Source organism: Electrona antarctica (genome assembly GCF_951216825.1).
Source record: "Electrona antarctica genome assembly, contig: scaffold_92, whole genome shotgun sequence".
NCBI lineage: Eukaryota > Metazoa > Chordata > Actinopteri > Myctophiformes > Myctophidae > Electrona > Electrona antarctica.
Window position 1 is genome coordinate 519,543 of NW_027638697.1, and position 25,000 is coordinate 544,542.

The 25,000-nt window shown below is 45.8% G+C and overlaps 1 protein-coding gene across 1 annotated transcript in view; it reads left to right on the forward strand.

Moving 5' to 3' along the window:
* Positions 1–25,000, forward strand: part of LOC306917831 (intersectin-2-like) — a gene marked incomplete at its 3' end in the record, with an annotated part of 141,771 nt that overhangs the window by 114,517 nt on the left and 2,254 nt on the right. The window contains exon 39 of the mRNA XM_079530735.1: positions 4,100–4,273. Within this exon, the coding sequence (XP_079386861.1) occupies positions 4,100–4,273 (174 nt within the window). The remainder of the gene's footprint in view (positions 1–4,099; positions 4,274–25,000) is intronic.

Below are 25,000 nucleotides of genomic sequence, written 5' to 3' on the forward strand. Positions count from 1 at the left end.
ATAAAACATACCAACGGTGAGACTCTTCTATTGTCTTATAAAACATACCAACGGTGAGACTCTTCTATTGTCTTATAAAACATACCAACCGTGAGACTCTTCTGTTGTCTTATAAAACATACCAACGGTGAGACTCTTCTATTGTCTTATAAAACATACCAACAGTGAGACTCTTCTACTGTCTTATAAAACATACCAACGGTGAGACTCTTCTATTGTCTTATAAAACATACCAACGGTGACTCTTCTACTGTCTTATAAAACATACCAACGGTGAGACTCTTCTATTGTCTTATAAAACATACCAACAGTGAGACTCTTCTATTGTCTTATAAAACATACCAACAGTGAGACTCTTCTATTGTCTTATAAAACATACCAACAGTGAGACTCTTCTATTGTCTTATAAAACATACCAACAGTGAGACTCTTCTATTGTCTTATAAAACATACCAACGGTGAGACTCTTCTATTGTCTTATAAAACATACCAACGGTGAGACTCTTCTATTGTCTTATAAAACATACCAACAGTGAGACTCTTCTATTGTCTTATAAAACATACCAACAGTGAGACTCTTCTATTGTCTTATAAAACATACCAACAGTGAGACTCTTCTATTGTCTTATAAAACATACCAACAGTGAGACTCTTCTATTGTCTTATAAAACATACCAACGGTGAGACTCTTCTATTGTCTTATAAAACATACCAACGGTGAGACTCTTCTATTGTCTTATAAAACATACCAACAGTGAGACTCTTCTATTGTCTTATAAAACATACCAACAGTGAGACTCTTCTATTGTCTTATAAAACATACCAACGGTGAGACTCTTCTATTGTCTTATAAAACATACCAACGGTGAGACTCTTCTATTGTCTTATAAAACATACCAACAGTGAGACTCTTCTATTGTCTTATAAAACATACCAACGGTGAGACTCTTCTATTGTCTTATAAAACATACCAACGGTGAGACTCTTATATTGTCTTATAAAACATACCAACGGTGAGACTCTTCTATTGTCTTATAAAACATACCAACGGTGAGACTCTTCTATTGTCTAATAAAACATACCAACGGTGAGACTCTTCTATTGTCTTATAAAACATACCAACGGTGAGACTCTTCTATTGTCTTATAAAACATACCAACGGTGAGACTCTTCTATTGTCTTATAAAACATACCAACGGTGAGACTCTTCTATTGTCTTATAAAACATACCAACGGTGAGACTCTTCTATTGTCTTATAAAACATACCAACGGTGAGACTCTTCTATTGTCTTATAAAACATACCAACGGTGAGACTCTTCTGTTGTCTTATAAAACATTGTAATAAAATGTTTTAGGTTGTTATTGGAGAAAGTAAAAGATGACTGTTAACCCATTTAGGCCTGACGTCATGTCAAGGACCCCAAACATGTAATTGGCTGCCGACCCCCATCTGAAAACATGTTGTTCCAGGAACCCCTCAGAAGCAAAGATTTGAGTTAAAAACGTTCACTCTGAAAGAATATACATTCAAAGATTTGAGACACATTTTCCAAGATTTTTCAAAAATAGCAGACCTACAAGCTCGTAGCGCACCACTCGGTGGCACGCTATGAGCGTGTAGATCTGCTATTTTTCAATAGCTAAATTATAACGATGTTTGAAACACCAAAAGGGGTTCCCGCCCAAAATGGGTTAATTGTTTTTAATTTGCTGCTTTCTTTCGTTTTAGGGATTGTAGCTGTTTTTGACAGGGGGGCGGGGGCATTCAAACATGGGGCTAAATATATTGTTTTACAGGAGGTGACAAACTGAAATGTTGAGCCATACAACACAGTATGGCAGCCCCCTATAGTACCCCCCTATAGGGGGCACTATAGTACCCCCCTATAGGGGGGTACTATAGTGCCCCCTATAGGGGGGTACTATAGTGCCCCCTATAGTGCCCCCCTATAGGGGGCACTATAGTGCCCCCTATAGTACCCCCCTATAGGGGGCACTATAGTACCCCCCTAGGCTATAGGGGGCACTATAGTACCCCCCTATAGGGGGCACTATAGTACCCCCTATAGTACCCCCCTATAGGGGGCACTATAGTACCCCCCTATAGGGGGCACTATAGTACCCCCTATAGTACCCCCCTATAGGGGGCACTATAGTACCCCCCTATAGCGGGCACTATAGTACCCCCCTATAGGGGGCACTATAGTACCCCCCTATAGGGGGCACTATAGTACCCCCTATAGTACCCCCCTATAGGGGGCACTATAGTACCCCCCTATAGGGGGCACTATAGTACCTCCCTATAGGGGGCACTATAGTACCCCCTATAGGGGGTACTATAGTGCCCCCTATAGGGGGCACTATAGTACCCCCCTATAGGGGGCACTATAGTACCCCCCTATAGTACCCCCCTATAGGGGGCACTATAGTACCCCCTATAGTACCCCCCTATAGGGGGCACTATAGTACCCCCTATAGTACCCCCCTATAGGGGGCACTATAGTACCTCCCTATAGGGGGCACTATAGTACCCCCCTATAGGGGGCACTATAGTACCTCCCTTCACATTCAGTAGATCCTGGGATCTTTTGTGGACAGATGTAATTTCCTGGGGTCTAGTATGACTATAGTAAATAATAAAAAAACTTCAGTGATGCTTGCGGAACTCGACTTCGTCTCGTTCCTGACCGCATCACTGTCGTGGCAATAATCACGTTAAACCACACCCTCTCGTGTAATATTGCTTAATTCAAAGATTTGCGCCACATGAATTGTGATTTTTGTTCGCGCTATGAGCTTGTAGATCTTCTATTTTCCAACAGCTAAAGTATAACATCATGCTTTTAAAAACACCAAAAGGGCTCGATCCCTCCCGCCCTGAATGGGTTGAGTCAGGGACGTCCACACATAGACATCAAAGGGGGCTCCAGCCCCTGCCCTTTTACCCGTCTGTAAAACAACTGCCCTTTTACCCGTCTGTAAAACAACTGCCCTTTTACCCGTCTGTAAAACAACTGCCCTTTTACCCGTCTGTAAAACAACTGCCCTTTTACCCGTCTGTAAAACAACTGCCCTTTTACCCGTCTGTAAAACAACTGCCCTTTTACCCGTCTGTAAAACAACTGCCCTTTTACCCGTCTGTAAAACAACTGCCCTTTTACCCGTCTGTAAAACAACTGCACAACTGCCCTTTTACCCGTCTGTAAAACAACTGCCCTTTTACCCGTCTGTAAAACAACTGCCCTTTTACCCGTCTGTAAAACAACTGTCCTCTCCAGACCAACGAATGCAGCATTTACTACATGGTGAAATAAATGCAAAATACCCTCTCCTCTCCTCTCCTCTCCTCTCCTCTCCTCTCCTCTCCTCTCCTCTCCTCTCCTCTCCTCTCCTCTCCTCTCCCCTCCCCTCCCCTCCCCTCCCCTCCCCTCCCCTCCTCTCCTCTCCTCTCCTCTCCTCTCCTCCTCCCCTCTCCTCCCCTCTCCTCTCCTCTCCTCTCCTCTCCTCTCCTCTCCTCTCCTCTCCTCTCCTCTCCTCTCCTCTCCTCTCCTCTCCTCTCCTCTCCTCTCCTCTCCTCTCCTCTCCTCTCCTCTCCCCTCCCCTCCCCTCCCCTCCCCTCCCCTCCCCTCCCCTCCTCTCCTCTCCTCTCCTCTCCTCTCCTCTCCTCTCTCCTCCTCTCCCCTCCCCTCCTCTCCTCTCCTCTCCTCTCCCCTCCCCTCCCCTCCCCTCCTCTCCTCTCCTCTCCTCTCCTCTCCTCTCCATGCAGGAAGGAAGGCAGCATTCAGGAGAATAGCTTTTCCCCCCTGAAGTCTCCTGAACTTGAACGCAGCATTTTGCGTTGAACAAAATGTGTTTCTAAATCCATGTCGTTACACCTGCATCTCCACTAGATAAAGAGTGCTGGTGTTGCGCCCCGAAAATAGCTGACCTACAAGCTCACAACGCGTCGCAGCCCGACGCGTTGTGAGCTTGTAGATCAGCTATTTTCTCCATTTTTGCCCAAAAGTGCCCTCTTACGGGATGTCAGCCCCTGCCTCTCTATACACTCTCTGTACGTCCCTGGATTGAGGTTAAGACGTGTGAACCGTCTCTTCCAGGTAAGAGCAGCCCGTACTGCGAGCTGACCATGGGCGTTCAGTGCTTCACGTCGCGGGCTCTGAGCGACACGCTGAACCCACGCTGGAACTTCAGCGCTCAGTTCTTCATCAGAGACCTCTACCAGGACGTCCTGTGCATCACCGTGTTCCAGAAGGACCCGTTCTCGCCCGATGGTTCGTATATATATATATATATATGTGATGGACGGGTGTACACATACACACTATGCACTGCACGCACGCACCGCACGCACCGCACACACTGCACGCACGCACCGCACGCACACACCGCACGCACGCACACACCACACGCACGCACACACGCACACACTGCACCTTATTTTAAAAAGTTTACGCCGCGGACAAAGCCAACTCGGCTCGTGACAAAATCACGACAATAAACACAATGTTTTCGTTTCCTGCCTTTTTTTTCCTTCCTTCTAATGATTTGATCGGCCCACAAAACATTTTCTTTGTTGTCATGATTATTTTGTCACTATCCGAGTTGGCTTTGTCCGCGGCGTAAACGTCTTTAAATAAAGTACTTTTTGAAAAGTCTATGGGGGGAAATGAACGGGGAATTATTTCCTATAGTGTCTTATCTCCTAATCTAGAGATCTCTCCGTGGTTTTGACCAGATGGAGGTACTTCAGTCTTCATGTGGTTTTGACCAGATGGAGGTACTTCAGTCTTCATGTGGTTTTGACCAGATGGAGGTACTTCAGTCTTCATGTGGTTTTGACCAGATGGAGGTACTTCAGTCTTCATGTGGTTTTGACCAGATGGAGGTACTTCAGTCTTCATGTGGTTTTGACCAGATGGAGGTACTTCAGTCTTCATGTGGTTTTGACCAGATGGAGGTACTTCAGTCTTCATGTGGTTTTGACCAGATGGAGGTACTTCAGTCTTCATGTGGTTTTGACCAGATGGAGGTACTTCAGTCCTCATGTGGTTTTGACCAGATGGAGGTACTTCAGTCTTCATGTGGTTTTGACCAGATGGAGGTACTTCAGTCTTCATGTGGTTTTGACCAGATGGAGGTACTTCAGTCTTCATGTGGTTTTGACCAGATGGAGGTACTTCAGTCTTCATGTGGTTTTGACCAGATGGAGGTACTTCAGTCCTCATGTGGTTTTGACCAGATGGAGGTACTTCAGTCTTCATGTGGTTTTGACCAGATGGAGGTACTTCAGTCTTCATGTGGTTTTGACCAGATGGATGTACTTCAGTCTTCATGTGGTTTTGACCAGATGGAGGTACTTCAGTCTTCATGTGGTTTTGACCAGATGGAGGTACTTCAGTCTTCATGTGGTTTTGACCAGATGGAGGTACTTCAGTCTTCATGTGGTTTTGACCAGATGGATGTACTTCAGTCTTCATGTGGTTTTGACCAGATGGAGGTACTTCAGTCTTCATGTGGTTTTGACCAGATGGAGGTACTTCAGTCTTCATGTGGTTTTGACCAGATGGAGGTACTTCAGTCTTCATGTGGTTTTGACCAGATGGAGGTACTTCTGTCTTCATGTGGTTTTGACCAGATGGAGGTACTTCTGTCTTCATGTGGTTTTGACCAGATGGAGGTACCTCTGTCTTCATGTGGTTTTGACCAGATGGAGGTACTTCTGTCTTCATGTGGTTTTGACCAGATGGAGGTACTTCTGTCTTCATGTGGTTTTGACCAGATGGAGGTACTTCTGTCTTCATGTGGTTTTGACCAGATGGAGGTACTTCTGTCTTCATGTGGTTTTGACCAGATGGAGGTACTTCAGTCTTCATGTGGTTTTGACCAGATGGAGGTACTTCAGTCTTCATGTGGTTTTGACCAGATGGAGGTACTTCAGTCTTCATGTGGTTTTGACCAGATGGAGGTACTTCAGTCTTCATGTGGTTTTGACCAGATGGAGGTACTTCAGTCTTCATGTGGTTTTGACCAGATGGAGGTACTTCAGTCTTCATGTGGTTTTGACCAGATGGAGGTACTTCAGTCCTCATGTGGTTTTGACCAGATGGAGGTACCTCTGTCTTCATGTGGTTTTGACCAGATGGAGGTACCTCTGTCTTCATGTGGTTTTGACCAGATGGAGGTACCTCTGTCTTCATGTGGTTTTGACCAGATGGAGGTACCTCTGTCTTCATGTGGTTTTGACCAGATGGAGGTACTTCAGTCTTCATGTGGTTTTGACCAGATGGAGGTACTTCTGTCTTCATGTGGTTTTGACCAGATGGAGGTACTTCAGTCTTCATGTGGTTTTGACCAGATGGAGGTACTTCAGTCTTCATGTGGTTTTGACCAGATGGAGGTACTTCAGTCTTCATGTGGTTTTGACCAGATGGAGGTACCTCTGTCTTCATGTGGTTTTGACCAGATGGAGGTACTTCAGTCTTCATGTGGTTTTGACCAGATGGAGGTACTTCAGTCTTCATGTGGTTTTGACCAGATGGAGGTACTTCAGTCTTCATGTGGTTTTGACCAGATGGAGGTACTTCAGTCTTCATGTGGTTTTGACCAGATGGAGGTACTTCAGTCTTCATGTGGTTTTGACCAGATGGAGGTACTTCAGTCCTCATGTGGTTTTGACCAGATGGAGGTACTTCAGTCTTCATGTGGTTTTGACCAGATGGAGGTACTTCAGTCTTCATGTGGTTTTGACCAGATGGAGGTACTTCAGTCCTCATGTGGTTTTGACCAGATGGAGGTACCTCTGTCTTCATGTGGTTTTGACCAGATGGAGGTACCTCTGTCTTCATGTGGTTTTGACCAGATGGAGGTACCTCTGTCTTCATGTGGTTTTGACCAGATGGAGGTACCTCTGTCTTCATGTGGTTTTGACCAGATGGAGGTACTTCAGTCTTCATGTGGTTTTGACCAGATGGAGGTACTTCTGTCTTCATGTGGTTTTGACCAGATGGAGGTACTTCAGTCTTCATGTGGTTTTGACCAGATGGAGGTACTTCAGTCTTCATGTGGTTTTGACCAGATGGAGGTACCTCTGTCTTCATGTGGTTTTGACCAGATGGAGGTACTTCAGTCTTCATGTGGTTTTGACCAGATGGAGGTACTTCAGTCTTCATGTGGTTTTGACCAGATGGAGGTACTTCAGTCTTCATGTGGTTTTGACCAGATGGAGGTACTTCAGTCTTCATGTGGTTTTGACCAGATGGAGGTACTTCAGTCTTCATGTGGTTTTGACCAGATGGAGGTACTTCAGTCCTCATGTGGTTTTGACCAGATGGAGGTACCTCTGTCTTCATGTGGTTTTGACCAGATGGAGGTACCTCTGTCTTCATGTGGTTTTGACCAGATGGAGGTACCTCTGTCTTCATGTGGTTTTGACCAGATGGAGGTACCTCTGTCTTCATGTGGTTTTGACCAGATGGAGGTACTTCAGTCTTCATGTGGTTTTGACCAGATGGAGGTACTTCTGTCTTCATGTGGTTTTGACCAGATGGAGGTACTTCAGTCTTCATGTGGTTTTGACCAGATGGAGGTACTTCAGTCTTCATGTGGTTTTGACCAGATGGAGGTACCTCTGTCTTCATGTGGTTTTGACCAGATGGAGGTACTTCAGTCTTCATGTGGTTTTGACCAGATGGAGGTACTTCAGTCTTCATGTGGTTTTGACCAGATGGAGGTACTTCAGTCTTCATGTGGTTTTGACCAGATGGAGGTACTTCAGTCTTCATGTGGTTTTGACCAGATGGAGGTACTTCAGTCTTCATGTGGTTTTGACCAGATGGAGGTACTTCAGTCTTCATGTGGTTTTGACCAGATGGAGGTACTTCTGTCTTCATGTGGTTTTGACCAGATGGAGGTACCTCTGTCTTCATGTGGTTTTGACCAGATGGAGGTACTTCAGTCTTCATGTGGTTTTGACCAGATGGAGGTACCTCAGTCTTCATGTGGTTTTGACCAGATGGAGGTACTTCAGTCTTCATGTGGTTTTGACCAGATGGAGGTACTTCAGTCCTCATGTGGTTTTGACCAGATGGAGGTACCTCAGTCCTCATGTGGTTTTGACCAGATGGAGGTACCTCAGTCCTCATGTGGTTTTGACCAGATGGAGGTACTTGTGGTTTTGACCAGATGGAGGTACTTCAGTCTTCATGTGGTTTTGACCAGATGGAGGTACTTCAGTCTTCATGTGGTTTTGACCAGATGGAGGTACCTCTGTCTTCATGTGGTTTTGACCAGATGGAGGTACTTCAGTCTTCATGTGGTTTTGACCAGATGGAGGTACTTCAGTCTTCATGTGGTTTTGACCAGATGGAGGTACTTCAGTCTTCATGTGGTTTTGACCAGATGGAGGTACTTCAGTCTTCATGTGGTTTTGACCAGATGGAGGTACTTCAGTCTTCATGTGGTTTTGACCAGATGGAGGTACTTCAGTCCTCATGTGGTTTTGACCAGATGGAGGTACCTCTGTCTTCATGTGGTTTTGACCAGATGGAGGTACCTCTGTCTTCATGTGGTTTTGACCAGATGGAGGTACCTCTGTCTTCATGTGGTTTTGACCAGATGGAGGTACCTCTGTCTTCATGTGGTTTTGACCAGATGGAGGTACTTCAGTCTTCATGTGGTTTTGACCAGATGGAGGTACTTCTGTCTTCATGTGGTTTTGACCAGATGGAGGTACTTCAGTCTTCATGTGGTTTTGACCAGATGGAGGTACTTCAGTCTTCATGTGGTTTTGACCAGATGGAGGTACCTCTGTCTTCATGTGGTTTTGACCAGATGGAGGTACTTCAGTCTTCATGTGGTTTTGACCAGATGGAGGTACTTCAGTCTTCATGTGGTTTTGACCAGATGGAGGTACTTCAGTCTTCATGTGGTTTTGACCAGATGGAGGTACTTCAGTCTTCATGTGGTTTTGACCAGATGGAGGTACTTCAGTCTTCATGTGGTTTTGACCAGATGGAGGTACTTCAGTCTTCATGTGGTTTTGACCAGATGGAGGTACTTATGTGTTCATGTGGTTTTGACCAGATGGAGGTACCTCTGTCTTCATGTGGTTTTGACCAGATGGAGGTACTTCAGTCTTCATGTGGTTTTGACCAGATGGAGGTACCTCAGTCTTCATGTGGTTTTGACCAGATGGAGGTACTTCAGTCTTCATGTGGTTTTGACCAGATGGAGGTACTTCAGTCCTCATGTGGTTTTGACCAGATGGAGGTACCTCAGTCCTCATGTGGTTTTGACCAGATGGAGGTACCTCAGTCCTCATGTGGTTTTGACCAGATGGAGGTACTTGTGGTTTTGACCAGATGGAGGTACTTCAGTCTTCATGTGGTTTTGACCAGATGGAGGTACTTCAGTCTTCATGTGGTTTTGACCAGATGGAGGTACTTCAGTCTTCATGTGGTTTTGACCAGATGGAGGTACTTCAGTCTTCATGTGGTTTTGACCGGATGGAGGTACTTCAGTCTTCATGTGGTTTTGACCAGATGGAGTTACCTCTGTCTTCATGTGGTTTTGACCAGATGGAGGTACTTCAGTCTTCATGTCGTTTTGACCAGATGGAGGTACTTCAGTCTTCATGTGGTTTTGACCAGATGGAGGTACTTCTGTCTTCATGTGGTTTTGACCAGATGGAGGTACTTCAGTCTTAATGTGGTTTTGACCAGATGGAGGTACCTCTGTCTTCATGTGGTTTTGACCAGATGGAGGTACTTCAGTCTTCATGTGGTTTTGACCAGATGGAGGTACTTCAGTCTTCATGTGGTTTGGACCAGATGGAGGTACTTGTGGTTTTGACCAGATGGAGGTACTTCAGTCTTCATGTGGTTTTGACCAGATGGAGGTACTTCAGTCCTCATGTGGTTTTGACCAGTTGGAGGTACTTCAGTCTTCATGTGGTTTTGACCAGATGGAGGTACTTCAGTCCTCATGTGGTTTTGACCAGATGGAGGTACTTCAGTCCTCATGTGGTTTTGACCAGATGGAGGTACTTCAGTCTTCATGTGGTTTTGACCAGATGGAGGTACTTCAGTCCTCATGTGGTTTTGACCAGATGGAGGTACTTCAGTCTTCATGTGGTTTTGACCAGATGGAGGTACTTCAGTCCTCATGTGGTTTTGACCAGATGGAGGTACTTCAGTCTTCATGTGGTTTTGACCAGATGGAGGTACTTCAGTCCTCATGTGGTTTTGACCAGATGGAGGTACTTCAGTCCTCATGTGGTTTTGACCAGATGGAGGTACTTCAGTCTTCATGTGGTTTTGACCAGATGGAGGTACTTCAGTCCTCATGTGGTTTTGACCAGATGGAGGTACTTCAGTCCTCATGTGGTTTTGACCAGATGGAGGTACTTCAGTCTTCATGTGGTTTTGACCAGATGGAGGTACTTCAGTCCTCATGTGGTTTTGACCAGATGGAGGTACTTCAGTCTTCATCTGGTTTTGACCAGATTGAGGTACTTCAGTCTTCATGTGGTTTTGACCAGATGGAGGTACCTCTGTCTTCATGTGGTTTTGACCAGATGGAGGTACTTCAGTCTTCATGTGGTTTTGACCAGATGGAGGTACTTCAGTCCTCATGTGGTTTTGACCAGATGGAGGTACCTCAGTCCTCATGTGGTTTTGACCAGATGGAGGTACCTCAGTCCTCATGTGGTTTTGACCAGATGGAGGTACTTGTGGTTTTGACCAGATGGAGGTACTTCAGTCTTCATGTGGTTTTGACCAGATGGAGGTACTTCTGTCTTCATGTGGTTTTGACCAGATGGAGGTACTTCAGTCTTCATGTGGTTTTGACCAGATGGAGGTACTTCAGTCTTCATGTGGTTTTGACCGGATGGAGGTACTTCAGTCTTCATGTGGTTTTGACCAGATGGAGTTACCTCTGTCTTCATGTGGTTTTGACCAGATGGAGGTACTTCAGTCTTCATGTCGTTTTGACCAGATGGAGGTACTTCAGTCTTCATGTGGTTTTGACCAGATGGAGGTACTTCTGTCTTCATGTGGTTTTGACCAGATGGAGGTACTTCAGTCTTAATGTGGTTTTGACCAGATGGAGGTACCTCTGTCTTCATGTGGTTTTGACCAGATGGAGGTACTTCAGTCTTCATGTGGTTTTGACCAGATGGAGGTACTTCAGTCTTCATGTGGTTTTGACCAGATGGAGGTACTTGTGGTTTTGACCAGATGGAGGTACTTCAGTCTTCATGTGGTTTTGACCAGATGGAGGTACTTCAGTCCTCATGTGGTTTTGACCAGATGGAGGTACTTCAGTCTTCATGTGGTTTTGACCAGATGGAGGTACTTCAGTCCTCATGTGGTTTTGACCAGATGGAGGTACTTCAGTCCTCATGTGGTTTTGACCAGATGGAGGTACTTCAGTCTTCATGTGGTTTTGACCAGATGGAGGTACTTCAGTCCTCATGTGGTTTTGACCAGATGGAGGTACTTCAGTCCTCATGTGGTTTTGACCAGATGGAGGTACTTCAGTCTTCATGTGGTTTTGACCAGATGGAGGTACTTCAGTCCTCATGTGGTTTTGACCAGATGGAGGTACTTCAGTCTTCATGTGGTTTTGACCAGATGGAGGTACTTCAGTCCTCATGTGGTTTTGACCAGATGGAGGTACTTCAGTCTTCATGTGGTTTTGACCAGATGGAGGTACTTCAGTCTTCATGTGGTTTTGACCAGATGGAGGTACTTCAGTCTTCATGTGGTTTTGACCAGATGGAGGTACTTCAGTCTTCATGTGGTTTTGACCAGATGGAGGTACCTCTGTCTTCATGTGGTTTTGACCAGATGGAGGTCCCTCTGTCTTCATGTGGTTTTGACCAGATGGAGGTACTTCAGTCTTCATGTGGTTTTGACCAGATGGAGGTACTTCAGTCTTCATGTGGTTTTGACCAGATGGAGGTACTTCAGTCTTCATGTGGTTTTGACCAGATGGATGTACTTCAGTCTTAATGTGGTTTTGACCAGATGGAGGTACTTCAGTCTTCATGTGGTTTTGACCAGATGGAGTTACCTCTGTCTTCATGTGGTTTTGACCAGATGGAGGTACTTCAGTCTTCATGTCGTTTTGACCAGATGGAGGTACTTCAGTCTTCATGTGGTTTTTGACCAGATGGAGGTACTTCTGTCTTCATGTGGTTTTGACCAGATGGAGGTACTTCAGTCTTAATGTGGTTTTGACCAGATGGAGGTACCTCTGTCTTCATGTGGTTTTGACCAGATGGAGGTACTTCAGTCTTCATGTGGTTTTGACCAGATGGAGGTACTTCAGTCTTCATGTGGTTTTGACCAGATGGAGGTACTTGTGGTTTTGACCAGATGGAGGTACTTCAGTCTTCATGTGGTTTTGACCAGATGGAGGTACTTCAGTCCTCATGTGGTTTTGACCAGATGGAGGTACTTCAGTCTTCATGTGGTTTTGACCAGATGGAGGTACTTCAGTCCTCATGTGGTTTTGACCAGATGGAGGTACTTCAGTCCTCATGTGGTTTTGACCAGATGGAGGTACTTCAGTCTTCATGTGGTTTTGACCAGATGGAGGTACTTCAGTCCTCATGTGGTTTTGACCAGATGGAGGTACTTCAGTCCTCATGTGGTTTTGACCAGATGGAGGTACTTCAGTCTTCATGTGGTTTTGACCAGATGGAGGTACTTCAGTCCTCATGTGGTTTTGACCAGATGGAGGTACTTCAGTCCTCATGTGGTTTTGACCAGATGGAGGTACTTCAGTCCTCATGTGGTTTTGACCAGATGGAGGTACTTCAGTCTTCATGTGGTTTTGACCAGATGGAGGTACTTCAGTCTTCATGTGGTTTTGACCAGATGGAGGTACTTCAGTCTTCATGTGGTTTTGACCAGATGGAGGTACTTCAGTCTTCATGTGGTTTTGACCAGATGGAGGTACTTCAGTCTTCATGTGGTTTTGACCAGATGGAGGTACTTCAGTCTTCATGTGGTTTTGACCAGATGGAGGTACTTCAGTCTTCATGTGGTTTTGACCAGATGGAGGTACTTCAGTCTTCATGTGGTTTTGACCAGATGGAGGTACTTCAGTCTTCATGTGGTTTTGACCAGATGGAGGTACCTCTGTCTTCATGTGGTTTTGACCAGATGGAGGTACCTCTGTCTTCATGTGGTTTTGACCAGATGGAGGTACTTCAGTCTTCATGTGGTTTTGACCAGATGGAGGTACTTCAGTCTTAATGTGGTTTTGACCAGATGGAGGTACTTCAGTCTTCATGTGGTTTTGACCAGATGGATGTACTTCAGTCTTAATGTGGTTTTGACCAGATGGAGGTACTTCAGTCTTCATGTGGTTTTGACCAGATGGAGGTACTTCAGTCTTCATGTGGTTTTGACCAGATGGAGGTACTTCAGTCTTCATGTGGTTTTGACCAGATGGAGGTACTTCAGTCTTCATGTGGTTTTGACCAGATGGAGGTACTTCAGTCTTCATGTGGTTTTGACCAGATGGAGGTACTTCTGTCTTCATGTGGTTTTGACCAGATGGAGGTACCTCTGTCTTCATGTGGTTTTGACCAGATGGAGGTACTTCAGTCTTCATGTGGTTTTGACCAGATGGAGGTACCTCAGTCTTCATGTGGTTTTGACCAGATGGAGGTACTTCAGTCTTCATGTGGTTTTGACCAGATGGAGGTACTTCAGTCCTCATGTGGTTTTGACCAGATGGAGGTACCTCAGTCCTCATGTGGTTTTGACCAGATGGAGGTACCTCAGTCCTCATGTGGTTTTGACCAGATGGAGGTACTTGTGGTTTTGACCAGATGGAGGTACTTCAGTCTTCATGTGGTTTTGACCAGATGGAGGTACTTCAGTCTTCATGTGGTTTTGACCAGATGGAGGTACTTCAGTCTTCATGTGGTTTTGACCAGATGGAGGTACTTCAGTCTTCATGTGGTTTTGACCGGATGGAGGTACTTCAGTCTTCATGTGGTTTTGACCAGATGGAGTTACCTCTGTCTTCATGTGGTTTTGACCAGATGGAGGTACTTCAGTCTTCATGTCGTTTTGACCAGATGGAGGTACTTCAGTCTTCATGTGGTTTTGACCAGATGGGGGTACTTCTGTCTTCATGTGGTTTTGACCAGATGGAGGTACTTCAGTCTTAATGTGGTTTTGACCAGATGGAGGTACCTCTGTCTTCATGTGGTTTTGACCAGATGGAGGTACTTCAGTCTTCATGTGGTTTTGACCAGATGGAGGTACTTCAGTCTTCATGTGGTTTTGACCAGATGGAGGTACTTGTGGTTTTGACCAGATGGAGGTACTTCAGTCTTCATGTGGTTTTGACCAGATGGAGGTACTTCAGTCCTCATGTGGTTTTGACCAGATGGAGGTACTTCAGTCTTCATGTGGTTTTGACCAGATGGAGGTACTTCAGTCCTCATGTGGTTTTGACCAGATGGAGGTACTTCAGTCCTCATGTGGTTTTGACCAGATGGAGGTACTTCAGTCTTCATGTGGTTTTGACCAGATGGAGGTACTTCAGTCCTCATGTGGTTTTGACCAGATGGAGGTACTTCAGTCTTCATGTGGTTTTGACCAGATGGAGGTACTTCAGTCCTCATGTGGTTTTGACCAGATGGAGGTACTTCAGTCTTCATGTGGTTTTGACCAGATGGAGGTACTTCAGTCCTCATGTGGTTTTGACCAGATGGAGGTACTTCAGTCCTCATGTGGTTTTGACCAGATGGAGGTACTTCAGTCTTCATGTGGTTTTGACCAGATGGAGGTACTTCAGTCCTCATGTGGTTTTGACCAGATGGAGGTACTTCAGTCCTCATGTGGTTTTGACCAGATGGAGGTACTTCAGTCTTCATGTGGTTTTGACCAGATGGAGGTACTTCAGTCCTCATGTGGTTTTGACCAGATGGAGGTACTTCAGTCTTCATCTGGTTTTGACCAGATTGAGGTACTTCAGTCTTCATGTGGTTTTGACCAGATGGAGGTACCTCTGTCTTCATGTGGTTTTGACCAGATGGAGGTACTTCAGTCTTAATGTGGTTTTGACCAGATGGAGGTACTTCAGTCCTCATGTGGTTTTGACCAGATGGAGGTACCTCAGTCCTCATGTGGTTTTGACCAGATGGAGGTACCTCAGTCCTCATGTGGTTTTGACCAGATGGAGGTACTTGTGGTTTTGACCAGATGGAGGTACTTCAGTCTTCATGTGGTTTTGACCAGATGGAGGTACTTCTGTCTTCATGTGGTTTTGACCAGATGGAGGTACTTCAGTCTTCATGTGGTTTTGACCAGATGGAGGTACTTCAGTCTTCATGTGGTTTTGACCGGATGGAGGTACTTCAGTCTTCATGTGGTTTTGACCAGATGGAGTTACCTCTGTCTTCATGTGGTTTTGACCAGATGGAGGTACTTCAGTCTTCATGTCGTTTTGACCAGATGGAGGTACTTCAGTCTTCATGTGGTTTTGACCAGATGGAGGTACTTCTGTCTTCATGTGGTTTTGACCAGATGGAGGTACTTCAGTCTTAATGTGGTTTTGACCAGATGGAGGTACCTCTGTCTTCATGTGGTTTTGACCAGATGGAGGTACTTCAGTCTTCATGTGGTTTTGACCAGATGGAGGTACTTCAGTCTTCATGTGGTTTTGACCAGATGGAGGTACTTGTGGTTTTGACCAGATGGAGGTACTTCAGTCTTCATGTGGTTTTGACCAGATGGAGGTACTTCAGTCCTCATGTGGTTTTGACCAGATGGAGGTACTTCAGTCTTCATGTGGTTTTGACCAGATGGAGGTACTTCAGTCCTCATGTGGTTTTGACCAGATGGAGGTACTTCAGTCCTCATGTGGTTTTGACCAGATGGAGGTACTTCAGTCTTCATGTGGTTTTGACCAGATGGAGGTACTTCAGTCCTCATGTGGTTTTGACCAGATGGAGGTACTTCAGTCCTCATGTGGTTTTGACCAGATGGAGGTACTTCAGTCTTCATGTGGTTTTGACCAGATGGAGGTACTTCAGTCCTCATGTGGTTTTGACCAGATGGAGGTACTTCAGTATTCATGTGGTTTTGACCAGATGGAGGTACTTCAGTCCTCATGTGGTTTTGACCAGATGGAGGTACTTCAGTCTTCATGTGGTTTTGACCAGATGGAGGTACTTCAGTCTTCATGTGGTTTTGACCAGATGGAGGTACTTCAGTCTTCATGTGGTTTTGACCAGATGGAGGTACTTCAGTCTTCATGTGGTTTTGACCAGATGGAGGTACCTCTGTCTTCATGTGGTTTTGACCAGATGGAGGTCCCTCTGTCTTCATGTGGTTTTGACCAGATGGAGGTACTTCAGTCTTCATGTGGTTTTGACCAGATGGAGGTACTTCAGTCTTCATGTGGTTTTGACCAGATGGAGGTACTTCAGTCTTCATGTGGTTTTGAACAGATGGATGTACTTCAGTCTTAATGTGGTTTTGACCAGATGGAGGTACTTCAGTCTTCATGTGGTTTTGACCAGATGGAGTTACCTCTGTCTTCATGTGGTTTTGACCAGATGGAGGTACTTCAGTCTTCATGTCGTTTTGACCAGATGGAGGTACTTCAGTCTTCATGTGGTTTTGACCAGATGGAGGTACTTCTGTCTTCATGTGGTTTTGACCAGATGGAGGTACTTCAGTCTTAATGTGGTTTTGACCAGATGGAGGTACCTCTTGTTTGAAAGTATGTTATTCAAGGGAATAAAGATGACAGACACAGTGGTCGTGTTCAGGATCTGTATTACTACTGAATGCATGAATGACATCAAGCCCCACACATCCGGGCTATATACACACAGGCAGTCATACAAGTTGATCACCAATCACATCGATATGCTGAACCCGTAACATCTTCCCTTTCTAAAGTAAGTCCCTTCATACTGATATCCCGGTACCCAGGGCATAAGATACAAACCCAAGTGAACTCCACCCATCACATTGTATTTCAGTAATCAACAGTAATGTCAATCCAATAATCAATCAATGTCAGATAATGTCAGATAATCAATCAATAAGCAATGTCTTTTTGTTTTCCCTTTTCTTTCCTTTTTTCCTTTTTATTTTTTCCCCTTTCTTTTTCCTTTCTCTCTTCCCAAATGTCCTAATAGCCCAATCTTTCCGGTGGCCTTGATAGCCGTCCAACCCTGGTGCGTGTTACAGTGATTGTTGGTAAGGACCTAATAGGGCTTGTCTCAGCCATGATTGGCGATGCCCTTAGTGAGGTCCTAACAGGGCTTGGCTCAGCCACGGTTGGCTCGGCCAGAGTTGGGGAGGTCCCTACTTCCTCTCTGCCGGTGTGTGCCGGCTCAAAGTCATTCTCCCCCTGAGACGGAGCCGCAGATAACTCTGCCACTCTCAGGTCGACCCGGTTGCGTCGATAGATGGATCCCTCGACGTCCACTAGGTATGACCTCGGTGCGACTTTTCCCAGACAGGTCCCAGCTCTCCATACCCGGGTTGTGTCACCCGGCAGGGGCTTCATTCTGACAGTCTCACCAACATCCAGCTCTGGCAGGACCCGTGCAGACCGGTCATAGTAAGATTTGGCAAGCTGCCTCTTGTGACGCAGCTTTTCTGTGACCCCCTGCACCACAGCAGGTTCCAGGAGCCTGTTGGTCACAGGAATGGATGTCTTCAGTCGACGAGACATGAGTCTTTGTGCCGGGCTGCTGTCCATATTCTCAGTCGGTGTATTTCTCCAGTGTAGTATTGCCTTCCATGGATCGTTGCTATCACGGGACGCCTTGCGCAGCAGGTTTTTTGCAATCTTGACGGCCGACTCGGCTTTGCCGTTTGCCCTGGGGTATCTTGGGGAGGATGTCACATGCTCAAACTCCCAGTCAGAGGCAAAACGAGCGAATTGTGAAGCAAACTGACCTGCATTGTCTGTGATAACCTTGTCTGGCTGGCCCTGACGTGAGAACTGTGCTTTGCAACGTCTGATAATTGTCTCTGCGGACAGATCGGGGAGGAGTTCAATTTCCCAAAAGTCTGAGTAATGATCGACAATGAGCAAATAGTCCTTCCGTCCGAAACTGAAAAGGTCCATGCTGACAATCTGCCATGGCCTAGTTGGCAATTCGTGTGAGAGCATGGTCTCTTTCTGCTGGTTCTGAGCATACTCGTTGCAAGTAGTGCAGGAGCTCACAAAGTCCTTAATCTCTGCCTGCATGTTTGGCCAATATAAGGTTTCTTTAGCTTGTCGATAACATGCATCTCCTCCTATGTGGCTGGAGTGTATGCGTGCAAGCATCTCCCAGTGCAGAGATTTGGGGATAATAACTCTTGGCCCTCGGAACAGAATGCCATTCTGAGCACTGATTTCATCCCTATAAGGCCAATACTCTCTGATGATGAGAGGCGTCTTGTCTTTGATGTCTGGCCAGCCTGCCAGAACTGTAGCTTTCAATGTCTGTAGACTTTCGTCCCTGTCGGTGTGCTGCCTGATTTGTTCCAGCCGTTTGTCACTTACATTCAGAAAGTCTGCCTGGTTTACGTGTTGCATGTCCTCTTGTTCTTGTTGTAAAGAACAGATAGTATGTCGCTGGTAGGCCGTCCCCCTGCCCGTACATGCTATAGTAGCTCTGCTGAGTGTATCGCTGATGAACATCTCCGGCCCTGGTTTGTAGATGACTTTCAGACAGTAGTTTTGGAGAGTCATAAGCATGCCTTGAAGCCTCTTGGGCGCACTGAGGAGCGGCTTGCTAAATATCGATATAAGGGGTTTGTGGTCTGTTTCTGATGCAATGATGTCTCGGCCATACAAATAATAGTGGAACCTTTGGCAGGCGAAAACAATGCTGAGGCACTCTTTCTCAATTTGTGCGTAATTTCTTTCTGTTTGTGTGAGAGCTCTAGAAGCAAAGGCAATTGGTTTTCCCCCCTGCATGAGGCAGCAGCCAAGCCCGCTTTGGCTGGCGTCGCTCTGGATAGTGACGGGCTTAGTCACGTCATAATAACTCAATACTGGCATGGTTGTGGCCAGTGTCTTTAGCTCTTTTATGGCCGCCTCATGTTTGGGCAACCAGTGCCAGGGGGTGTCTTTGTCTAGAAGGCGCCGCAGCGGCTCACACACGCTTGATAGATGGGGCATGAATTTGGCCAAATAATTGGCAAATCCAACAAGGCGTTGTACACCTTTGGCATCAGTTGGATTGGGCATGTCAATAATGGCTCTGACCTTTTCTGGATCAGGCTTCAGTCCAACAGCTGAGAGGATGTGGCCATGAAACTGGACTTCCGGCACTTTGAACTGTAGCTTTTTAACACCCAAGCGCAGCTTGACCTCCCGACAACGGTCCAGCAGCGCCAGGAGCTTGGTGTCATGGTCAGATGCTGCCTCTTCGTCCGTGTTGCCGCAGCCCACGACCAGTATGTCGTCAGCAATAGGCTCTATGCCTCTGAGCCCAGCCAACAGCTCATGCTGTTTCCTTTGATACACTTCTGGTGCCACAGACACCCCGAATGGCAATTTGAGCCACCGTTTCCTCCCCCAGGGGGTCCAGAACGTGGTCATGAGACTGCTTTCATAGTCCAGTTTGCATTGCAGAAAGGCATCTCTGGCATCTACTAAAGTGAAGATTCTTGCCTTTGGTAATTTGTACAGTACATCCTCCAATGTGGGCATAATGTAGTGAGAGCGCCTTAGAGCTTTGTTTAGAAACTTGGGATCAATGCATATTCTCAGTTTCTCTGGCTTGCTCACTATTACCAAATTACTGATCCAGTCAGTTGGATCTGTGACAGACGTGATATGTCCTTCAGCCTCATATTTGTCCAGCTGCGCTTTAACAGCTGCTTTCATGGCTATGGGGACATTACGGGGAGCACACTGAACTGCTGGAATGTCAGGATCAAGGTCAAAATGTACTTCCCCGGGCACCGATTCCACGGGTGCGGTGAACACATCACTGTAATCGCTAACCAGCTTTTCCTTGGTCAGCGGTCTGGGCAGTGCATGTTCAACTTTTAGCACCTCCTCAGGAATAGTGAAGTGCATGAATCCAAGGCGTTCACTGGTCTCGCCTGATAAAAGAGGATGCTGTCCTTTTTTCACCACCTCAAATGAGAGCTTGTGTCTGCGACCCCGTACTGTACATTCTGTGTCAAAAACACCTAAAGAGCTCACCAGTTTCCCAGAGTACAGTCTTAGACTGGTTTTGCTTGAACGGAGCTTTGCATGGGGTGCTATTTTGCTCTTGTCTTTGAGAGTCTTTATCTCATAGCAACCGGCGGGGGAATGTTAGCCGCCATAGTAGCTAGTTGGCACGCTAAGTATAGTGCAGGCCAGGATCAGTGTCACCGACACTTAATGTAACTTGCGTCTAATAATTGTAGACGCAAGTCCCCACTTCTGACACCATGTTTGAAAGTATGTTATTCAAGGGAATAAAGATGACAGACACAGTGGTCGTGTTCAGGATCTGTATTACTACTGAATGCATGAATGACATCAAGCCCCACACATCCGGGCTATATACACACAGGCAGTCATACAAGTTGATCACCAATCACATCGATATGCTGAACCCGTAACACCTCTGTCTTCATGTGGTTTTGACCAGATGGAGGTACTTCAGTCTTCATGTGGTTTTGACCAGATGGAGGTACTTCAGTCTTCATGTGGTTTTGACCAGATGGAGGTACTTGTGGTTTTGACCAGATGGAGGTACTTCAGTCTTCATGTGGTTTTGACCAGATGGAGGTACTTCAGTCCTCATGTGGTTTTGACCAGATGGAGGTACTTCAGTCTTCATGTGGTTTTGACCAGATGGAGGTACTTCAGTCCTCATGTGGTTTTGACCAGATGGAGGTACTTCAGTCCTCATGTGGTTTTGACCAGATGGAGGTACTTCAGTCTTCATGTGGTTTTGACCAGATGGAGGTACTTCAGTCCTCATGTGGTTTTGACCAGATGGAGGTACTTCAGTCCTCATGTGGTTTTGACCAGATGGAGGTACTTCAGTCTTCATGTGGTTTTGACCAGATGGAGGTACTTCAGTCCTCATGTGGTTTTGACCAGATGGAGGTACTTCAGTCCTCATGTGGTTTTGACCAGATGGAGGTACTTCAGTCCTCATGTGGTTTTGACCAGATGGAGGTACTTCAGTCTTCATGTGGTTTTGACCAGATGGAGGTACTTCAGTCTTCATGTGGTTTTGACCAGATGGAGGTACTTCAGTCTTCATGTGGTTTTGACCAGATGGAGGTACTTCAGTCTTCATGTGGTTTTGACCAGATGGAGGTACTTCAGTCTTCATGTGGTTTTGACCAGATGGAGGTACTTCAGTCTTCATGTGGTTTTGACCAGATGGAGGTACTTCAGTCTTCATGTGGTTTTGACCAGATGGAGGTACTTCAGTCTTCATGTGGTTTTGACCAGATGGAGGTACTTCAGTCTTCATGTGGTTTTGACCAGATGGAGGTACCTCTGTCTTCATGTTGTTTTGACCAGATGGAGGTACCTCTGTCTTCATGTGGTTTTGACCAGATGGAGGTACTTCAGTCTTCATGTGGTTTTGACCAGATGGAGGTACTTCAGTCTTCATGTGGTTTTGACCAGATGGAGGTACTTCAGTCTTCATGTGGTTTTGACCAGATGGATGTACTTCAGTCTTAATGTGGTTTTGACCAGATGGAGGTACTTCAGTCTTCATGTGGTTTTGACCAGATGGAGGTACTTCAGTCTTCATGTGGTTTTGACCAGATGGAGGTACTTCAGTCTTCATGTGGTTTTGACCAGATGGAGGTACTTCAGTCTTCATGTGGTTTTGACCAGATGGAGGTACTTCAGTCTTCATGTGGTTTTGACCAGATGGAGGTACTTCAGTCTTCATGTGGTTTTGACCAGATGGAGGTACTTCAGTCTTCATGTGGTTTTGACCAGATGGAGGTACTTCAGTCTTCATGTGGTTTTGACCAGATGGAGGTACCTCTGTCTTCATGTGGTTTTGACCAGATGGAGGTACCTCTGTCTTCATGTGGTTTTGACCAGATGGAGGTACCTCTGTCTTCATGTGGTTTTGACCAGATGGAGGTACTTCAGTCTTCATGTGGTTTTGACCAGATGGAGGTACTTCAGTCTTCATGTGGTTTTGACCAGATGGAGGTACTTCAGTCTTCATGTGGTTTTGACCAGATGGAGGTACTTCAGTCTTCATGTGGTTTTGACCAGATGGAGGTACTTCAGTCTTCATGTGGTTTTGACCAGATGGAGGTACTTGTGGTTTTGACCAGATGGAGGTACTTCAGTCTTCATGTGGTTTTGACCAGATGGAGGTACTTCAGTCCTCATGTGGTTTTGACCAGATGGAGGTACTTCAGTCTTCATGTGGTTTTGACCAGATGGAGGTACTTCAGTCCTCATGTGGTTTTGACCAGATGGAGGTACTTCAGTCCTCATGTGGTTTTGACCAGATGGAGGTACTTCAGTCTTCATGTGGTTTTGACCAGATGGAGGTACTTCAGTCCTCATGTGGTTTTGACCAGATGGAGGTACTTCAGTCCTCATGTGGTTTTGACCAGATGGAGGTACTTCAGTCTTCATGTGGTTTTGACCAGATGGAGGTACTTCAGTCCTCATGTGGTTTTGACCAGATGGAGGTACTTCAGTCCTCATGTGGTTTTGACCAGATGGAGGTACTTCAGTCCTCATGTGGTTTTGACCAGATGGAGGTACTTCAGTCTTCATGTGGTTTTGACCAGATGGAGGTACTTCAGTCTTCATGTGGTTTTGACCAGATGGAGGTACTTCAGTCTTCATGTGGTTTTGACCAGATGGAGGTACCTCTGTCTTCATGTTGTTTTGACCAGATGGAGGTACCTCTGTCTTCATGTGGTTTTGACCAGATGGAGGTACTTCAGTCTTCATGTGGTTTTGACCAGATGGAGGTACTTCAGTCTTCATGTGGTTTTGACCAGATGGAGGTACTTCAGTCTTCATGTGGTTTTGACCAGATGGAGGTACTTCAGTCTTCATGTGGTTTTGACCAGATGGATGTACTTCAGTCTTAATGTGGTTTTGACCAGATGGAGGTACTTCAGTCTTCATGTGGTTTTGACCAGATGGAGGTACTTCAGTCTTCATGTGGTTTTGACCAGATGGAGGTACTTCAGTCTTCATGTGGTTTTGACCAGATGGAGGTACTTCAGTCTTCATGTGGTTTTGACCAGATGGAGGTACTTCAGTCTTCATGTGGTTTTGACCAGATGGAGGTACTTCAGTCTTCATGTGGTTTTGACCAGATGGAGGTACTTCAGTCTTCATGTGGTTTTGACCAGATGGAGGTACTTCAGTCTTAATGTGGTTTTGACCAGATGGAGGTACCTCTGTCTTCATGTGGTTTTGACCAGATGGAGGTACCTCTGTCTTCATGTGGTTTTGACCAGATGGAGGTACCTCTGTCTTCATGTGGTTTTGACCAGATGGAGGTACTTCAGTCTTCATGTGGTTTTGACCAGATGGAGGTACTTCAGTCTTCATGTGGTTTTGACCAGATGGAGGTACTTCAGTCTTCATGTGGTTTTGACCAGATGGAGGTACTTCAGTCTTCATGTGGTTTTGACCAGATGGATGTACTTCAGTCTTAATGTGGTTTTGACCAGATGGAGGTACTTCAGTCTTCATGTGGTTTTGACCAGATGGAGGTACTTCAGTCTTCATGTGGTTTTGACCAGATGGAGGTACTTCAGTCTTCATGTGGTTTTGACCAGATGGAGGTACTTCAGTCTTCATGTGGTTTTGACCAGATGGAGGTACTTCAGTCTTCATGTGGTTTTGACCAGATGGAGGTACCTCAGTCTTCATGTGGTTTTGACCAGATGGAGGTACTTCAGTCTTCATGTGGTTTTGACCAGATGGAGGTACTTCAGTCTTCATGTGGTTTTGACCAGATGGAGGTACCTCTGTCTTCATGTGGTTTTGACCAGATGGAGGTACTTCAGTCTTCATGTGGTTTTGACCAGATGGAGGTACCTCAGTCTTCATGTGGTTTTGACCAGATGGAGGTACTTCAGTCTTCATGTGGTTTTGACCAGATGGAGGTACTTCAGTCTTCATGTGGTTTTGACCAGATGGAGGTACCTCTGTCTTCATGTGGTTTTGACCAGATGGAGGTACTTCAGTCTTCATGTGGTTTTGACCAGATGGAGGTACTTCAGTCTTCATGTGGTTTTGACCAGATGGAGGTACTTCAGTCTTAATGTGGTTTTGACCAGATGGAGGTACTTCAGTCTTCATGTGGTTTTGACCAAATGGAGGTACTTCAGTCTTCATGTGGTTTTGACCAGATGGAGGTACCTCTGTCTTCATGTGGTTTTGACCAGATGGAGGTACTTCAGTCTTCATGTGGTTTTGACCAGATGGAGGTACCTCTGTCTTCATGTGGTTTTGACCAGATGGAGGTACTTCAGTCTTCATGTGGTTTTGACCAGATGGAGGTACTTCAGTCTTCATGTGGTTTTGACCAGATGGAGGTACTTCAGTCTTCATGTGGTTTTGACCAGATGGAGGTACTTCTGTCTTCATGTGGTTTTGACCAGATGGAGGTACCTCTGTCTTCATGTGGTTTTGACCAGATGGAGGTACTTCTGTCTTCATGTGGTTTTGACCAGATGGAGGTACCTCTGTCTTCATGTGGTTTTGACCAGATGGAGTTACTTCAGTCTTCATGTGGTTTTGACCAGATGGAGGTACTTCAGTCTTCATGTGGTTTTGACCAGATGGAGGTACTTCAGTCTTCATGTGGTTTTGACCAGATGGAGGTACTTCAGTCTTCATGTGGTTTTGACCAGATGGAGGTACTTCAGTCTTCATGTGGTTTTGACCAGATGGAGGTACCTCTGTCTTCATGTGGTTTTGACCAGATGGAGGTACTTCAGTCTTCATGTGGTTTTGACCAGATGGAGGTACTTCAGTCTTCATGTGGT